Here is a 6,478-nt window from a genome sequence, read left to right on the forward strand (position 1 = left end):
CCAATTATTTATTTATGTCCTTTTTTTTAATAGTATTTATTCTTTTAAATAACATAAAATTAGATTATTTAAAATTAATGTATTTTTTATAGTGAAAGAAACAAAAATTATGGTGAAAAAAATGAGAGTTCTTTTTAAAATTTAAATAAAAAATAATAGTTTTAAATAGTACTTTTAAAAAAGAATTAAAAATATATAAAATAATAATAATTTTAAATAAAATTATTGTGTTTTAAAAAGACAAATATTTTTTCTTTTCTTTTTTACCTTTTTTATAACGAGTATTAATTTTCTTTTAACATATTATTTTTCCCAAATTATTTCCTTGAGATATTGTATTTTTATGCATGTCAAGATGTTTTTTTAAATATAATTTTTTAATGAATTATTATTTATCATGTTGTAAGAAATAATATACATTCTTTTAAGAAATTAATATTTCTCATGTTATAGGAGATAAAATTATTTCCTACACACACAAATTTATGTGGAGCCCGTGATTTTTTTTATCTCTCTTTTTTGTTTTACATGATTCTCACATAGAGTCCATACATTTTTATATATATATTAAAGATAATTTTATTTCTTAAAATATGAAAAACATTAATCTGATTCTCTTAAACCAGGGTTGTCGTTTATTGTAATAATATCATCACACATAATGACATCTTTCAGATGATCGCTAAAGTAATAAAATTGAATATGACAGCATTAGAATTTAAAAATTATTAATATTTGTTAGCATAATAATGATATTAATAAATATTATTATTATTGTATTACTTTAATTATGATTTGACTTATAGAAATACGGAAATGTTATACTTACAACCTATTTTCATTTACAACCTCTTACAATCCATATCTTAACCGTTGATTTCCGTCAATCAACAGTTAAGATTTTTGCAAATAAAATTTATTAATTAATTATTAATTCGCAATTAATGATAACCGTTGATTGGTAAAAATCAACGGTTAAGATGTGATCGTAAGATGTTGTAAACAAAAATAGGTGATAAGTATAACCTCTCTCATAAAAATATGCAATCTTAATATTTCGAACAAAGATCAGTTTTACACCGAAAAAATAAGAAAAAAAATTAATAAGAACAAACAAAATTAGAGGGCTTAAATATATTTTTTCCTCCAAGAACAAATGAGCGAAAACCAAAACATTTTCTTTTAAAAAACAAACAAACAAATAACTCTATCCCTCCTCGGTTTCCTTATTTAAAATATTAGGGATGTATAGGTAAAGTTGTGACTCGTGAGATATATAATGAAATGTTTAATCCCTGTGATGCACTCTACTTTTGTTTCCTTTCTCTCTCTCCCTCCTTGTGGGGTTTCTTGACCCACCGTATAGATACATCCTCTCTTGAACCAAAAAAGAATTTAAAAAATACTATAATAATAAAGGGAAGGATCCGTTTACAAAAAAAAATTTATAAATTTTTACAAATTACACTATGTACTCCCGGACAGAAGAACATAGTGTAGTTTGTAAGAGTTTGTAAATAAAAAATTTGTAAATATAACCCTCCCCTAATAATAAAATAATAATAATTCATACTCGTACATCTAGCAACTTCAAGTTTATCAAAGTTTCTATGATTAAAGCGGCTTAGAATTTGATCTTGCTTGTCCCATTTTCTAAATAAAAACGATGTTTGATCTTGCGTTAAGAGGCAAAATTATTTATGTAATTTCACTTCACGACTTAATCTTTTGAGATAATTAGTATACAGGGACAAAATATCTTACAAAGAGACACGATAAGAATCAAATGAATTTCAGCTTCCCCAATATAATCACCTTTTTTTTTTTTGCAAGACTTCAATTAAGAAGAACAAGGATATGCTCGATTGTATATGTTTCTATTCTTGTATTTTCCCTCGTGTTTGTCAATTTTCATTCTTTTATTTTGCCTAGACTAATCTAACAATTTTATATAGATCACACACCCTACAACATTACAAAGATACATAATGTTCGAAGTGAACACCAACTTGAATATATGGATAAGTATTTGGACTAAATTGATCAATATTGATAAGGTAAGAATTTAATGAGTGAATAAGTTTGAGTTTTGATGGCCAAATGTCATTCGTCCCTCATTTAGTATTGCCTATCTACTTATATTAGCTATTATGGACAGTTATTAAGATAAACAGTGGATTAAGGGAACTTATCAAGGACATGATCATGTCAATTGCAAGAGGTTATGTTGACTGGTTACAATCATGGTTTCAAACTCATAAGCCCACGAAATAATCCGGGTTTAACCCGAAACACATAAAGATGAGATGCAGTTAAATGATCGAGGATATAAATGCAAGCAAACAGAAAACAAAGATGCTTAACGAAATGTCTCTAATCTTATGTTGCCATTGTTTCTTTCCCTTCGTTTGTCGAGTTTGAATATCATTTGCACTTCTTGTATTTGTTCTATAATGTTCACGTGGCTTACTATCCAAAGGGATACAGATATCAAAATCGCCACATCATATGCCAATCTAATAAGAAACTGAATTTACATTTATCACGTGTCATTCCTTCCTTTCAATCTTTCAAGAGGAAGAAAAAAGCTGCTAAGTTAATTTTGCCATGACAAAAGATGTTATGTAGGGCCTCCAAAAAGATTAGCTTGCCTACTCATCCTTCGAGGAAGCCCAAAATTCTGATAACACCTGATTTCACCTCCAAACCCAGCTGTTACAATTACCAAGCCCCATGCTGAAGGATGCATTGTTGAGGTAACTTGGCTACTATCAGAATAAGAGGAAGACCAAGATGCTGATGATGGAGTAGCTGCAGCTGATATAGAAGGTGAATCACCATACCTAATTGATGCAGAACCTGAAGTGAATGAGTCACCTATTCCTGTATCTGTCCGAGAAATTGCTTCAAGGTCTTCTTCTGTGGGAGTGAAGTCACTTTCAATGGCCTGATCATTAGTATTGTTTTTCTTAGGAAGAGGTGGCAACATTCTCTTACTGTTTGCAAATGAATCTCCAATTCCAGATTCTGTACGTGAAATTGCTGCATGGTCATGCTCTGGTGAGGCTGGGGCACTTTCTGTGGCATGGTGGTTGTTTTTCTTTGGAAGAGGTGGCAACATTCTCTTACTGTTTCCACCGGGGGCAGTATCATCTGAACGTTTTGAGTTCCTTTTGGAATGATGCACTGGCACTGGTGGTGGATCACCCTTGATGGTACAAGGCCAAGGTATTGCTACTGAAACATCTTTACATGGGAAATGCTCATGAGATTGGGTAATAAGCACACTCCTACTTTTTCCAGAGCTTGTACGCTCTTCATGCTTCCAGACATACACTTGAGAATCTTCACTTGCACTTATGATATATCTTCCATTTGTAGTAAATGAAGCTGCAATTTGGCTGTTTGGATTTCGAAAACCTGATTTTTTCAACATCTTAATTACACTGTTCTATTGGCTAACTAGGCAAAAGCTTAAACCAAGTCATTTTTCAAGTAGAAGGGAAAAATATTGACAACATGATGTATCACCTTTAAACTTATGAACAACTTCTGAACCATCCACGATTCTTATCCTGGAATCAGCTGAAGTAACAAGCACTTCTGATGGATTACATGGGGCGAACTGTAAAGGTGCAAAGCTAGTTATTTTGCTTTCTTGACATAAAACAATTTTTGGTGGTAGGAAACCATATATGCTATATTTTTGTTCATGGAGAAAAGAATTTACCTGGAAGCCAGTAACCTTTTTCAGCTGGGATTTCTTCTTGTTTCGAAGCTCAACTGTTCCTGTTTGAGTGAATTTGTAATCTGGCCACCATAAAGAAATGAGAATTAGCAACATAGAGAAAATCAAATTATGAGTGAAAGAATATGCTAGAATTCTAATAACACCTTCTATGCTGTAAGTACGACAACTCCCTTTTTGTGTACCAACTAGAACACCCTACAACAATGAAAAAAATTATACCAATGATCAAAGTCAATGTAAATTATTGAATTTTGTCAGATACAATGTGTAATTATTAAATTTTGTCAATAAAAATTGTCCTAACCAAGTATGACAACAAGTAAGAAATGTATAGGGCAAGAAAAGCATACTTGACCATCAGGGGTGTAAGAAACAGCAGTAACCATTTCATGGATATCAGTCCAATCCACAACAAGACGAGCAGATATGTTCCACATTCTGACCTTAGCATCAAGGGAGCCACTAATGAAATAATCATCATCCATAGGATTGAACTGTACACAGGTTACTGCCAAATCCAATCCAACAACAAAGAGCAAGAAAAAAAAAAAAGCAGTTAAGTATAATTCACGTGCAACATGTTCCCCAAGAAGAGGACATAATTTAAATGATGGACCAAAGTTAAAAGCATATCACCATAGTCATTATGTGCAAAGAATTTCAAGCATGTCTTAGTTTCCAAGTCCCACAATCTCACTGTTTTATCCATAGAAGATGAGAGAAGTAGCTGCAAGGGCAAATCATATTCATTGTGTCTCCACATAAAACATTGAAATAATTTCTATACTAACAAGAGAACAAGAAAGCTTACTTGAGATCCGGACCATGACAAATCCAAAACTTCATCCAAATGACCATGAAAAGAACAATATGGTTTCTCAGAGAGGGTAAACACAGTTTCAGGAACATGAACATAATCCGGAATAGCACTCCCTCTTTTGCTTCCAAATTTCCCCTTCTTCTTAGCCAAAGGTGGAGCCTCCGTGGTTCTGTCCATGGATGATAGCAATGAAGGATGAATGGGAGTAACATTTCCTTCCTCTGGCCTCAACGACATTACCTCACATTCTTGCACTTCCCACACATGAATAACCTTATCCTCTCCTGCACTTGCCAAATAATGACCATCCAAACTAAACTTAATGGTCCAAATGCAACCTTCATGAGCCTGAAACTCTTGACACAAATGCAAAGCAGAAACCTCCTTTGTTGACTTGCCACTTTGCCTAACTCTCACCCATTTGTTCTTCCCTTGTTGTTTAGCCTCCGCCACCGGTGCCGCCGCGCCCGGCGGCACCACCGGCGCCTCCCTCTCTCGTTCACCAACGAACCCACTCGCCACACCCTTTATGTTCTTCAACAAAGAAGCCCCTCTTCTCTTGCTGAGCCTCAAACTCCTCGAAATGTAAGAATTTGATGACAACTTTTTCCCATAACCATCATTCCTAGACACATGCGCACGCCGCATAAGCTCTTTAACAACCGATGAATGCCCCACGGTTCTCTCAAACTCCTCCATTGTTAACTGTTTTCCTGTCTGCAAATCACTTAGCCTATTCCATGTTCCATCTTCACCATACTCATTCACAATAAACTCTTTCCCTGTATCCAAACTCTTAATCAGAAAGAAAGCACCCACTGCTGAAACCCCCGCCGCTGACGACGACAAATGCCGATTCGATTCGCCGGAATCCTTCACCACCACCCTGCCGCAGTCCGCGTACCGAGCACGAGGCGCCGCTATCTCCGTCGCGGTCCTTGTTAGTCTCTGCTTTGAAACCTTCCCTATCAACTCCTCTCTCCTTAATTTCTCCATGGAAAGTGAATCGATGTCTCCTAACGAACGTGACCGAACAAGAACAAACGAAGCAGGGGAATGCTCTGTTTTTGGTTCAACAGGGGAAACAGAGGGAGAAGCACTAGCACTAGCAGTAACGGCAGCAACAGAATTGGTTGAATCTGTAACAGAATTGGTTGAGCCTGTAACAGAATTTGTTGTTGAAGGATGAGGAGAAGGTTCTGGATTGTTTTCGAACTTCTTTGTTATGGCGCGACCAATTGCAGCGCTTGTGGCTTTTAACGACTCTTTGTTCTCGTCCAAACCCATGCTTCCGAGCAATTTTTTTCTCCGTTCGGTGATTGATCCAGGGGCGGCCATCCAAATGTCGTAGTTGGGGACGGCGGAAGCTGCCGGCGTTTTGATCGTCTTCGTTCGGAATTTGGCGGAATGGAGGGAGGAGATGGCGGAGGCGAACGACAGCCGGCTGTCTTCGAAATCCTCGTCTTCGTCGTCGGAGGAAGAAGCTAAGTCGAGAGGAGCGGCGGTGGAGAGGCGGTTGTAGGTCTCGAAGAAGTGATCGTCGTCGTCATCGTCGCCGAGGCCGTCCCAGGTCATCGTCAGCGTTTTACGGCGTTCCATGGTGGCCATCGGCGGCAGGAGGTTCGTGTGGATAATATAGAATGGCAATTGACAAAAAGAAGTAAAATTGAATGCAAAGTTATTATTATTATTATTATTATTATTAACTAATTAATTAATTGTTACTATATTTTTTAATTCTTTTTGTTTTTTAGTTTGTGCTGTGTTTGAAGGTTTGGGGTAGAGAAAAGTGGAAGAGAGGAAATTAAGGGAAGAAGGAGAGGTTGGTTACCGTTATGAATTTTGGAGGTAAAGAAACAGTCAACAGATTTCTATTTACATCTCTGAATAAAGATAGGGTGTTTGTG

General features: G+C 35.8%; 1 protein-coding gene across 1 annotated transcript; it reads right to left on the reverse strand.

Moving 5' to 3' along the window:
* Nucleotides 1-2,620: 2,620 nt before the first annotated feature.
* On the reverse strand, nt 2,621-6,170 carry LOC133312115 (uncharacterized). The gene is made up of 7 exons (XM_061513268.1): nt 4,563-6,170; nt 4,388-4,478; nt 4,102-4,259; nt 3,895-3,946; nt 3,731-3,810; nt 3,532-3,625; nt 2,621-3,420 (listed from the first exon to the last, which is right to left on the reverse strand). The coding sequence occupies exons 1-7, from the start codon at nt 6,168-6,170 to the stop codon at nt 2,621-2,623; spliced, it is 2,883 nt and encodes a 960-aa protein (XP_061369252.1).
* Nucleotides 6,171-6,478: the final 308 nt, after the last annotated feature.

This window comes from Gastrolobium bilobum, unplaced genomic scaffold (genome assembly GCF_033153095.1).
Source record: "Gastrolobium bilobum isolate Gb01-03AN ecotype WA unplaced genomic scaffold, APGP_CSIRO_Gbil_v1 utg11508, whole genome shotgun sequence".
NCBI classification, from domain to species: Eukaryota; Viridiplantae; Streptophyta; class Magnoliopsida; order Fabales; family Fabaceae; genus Gastrolobium; species Gastrolobium bilobum.

What these genes read in the sequence shown, in the direction of transcription:
- LOC133312115 (XM_061513268.1), bottom strand. Translation starts at nt 6,170, where the DNA reads ATGGAACGCCGTAAAACGCTGACGATGACCTGGGACGGCCTCGGCGAC. An exon ending in CTTTGCACATAATGACTATG is followed by an intron (nt 4,260 to 4,387) that starts GTGATATGCTTT and finishes TGGATTTGGCAG; the next exon opens with TAACCTGTGTACAGTTCAAT. An exon ending in CTTACACCCCTGATGGTCAA is followed by an intron (nt 3,947 to 4,101) that starts GTATGCTTTTCT and finishes TCATTGTTGTAG; the next exon opens with GGTGTTCTAGTTGGTACACA.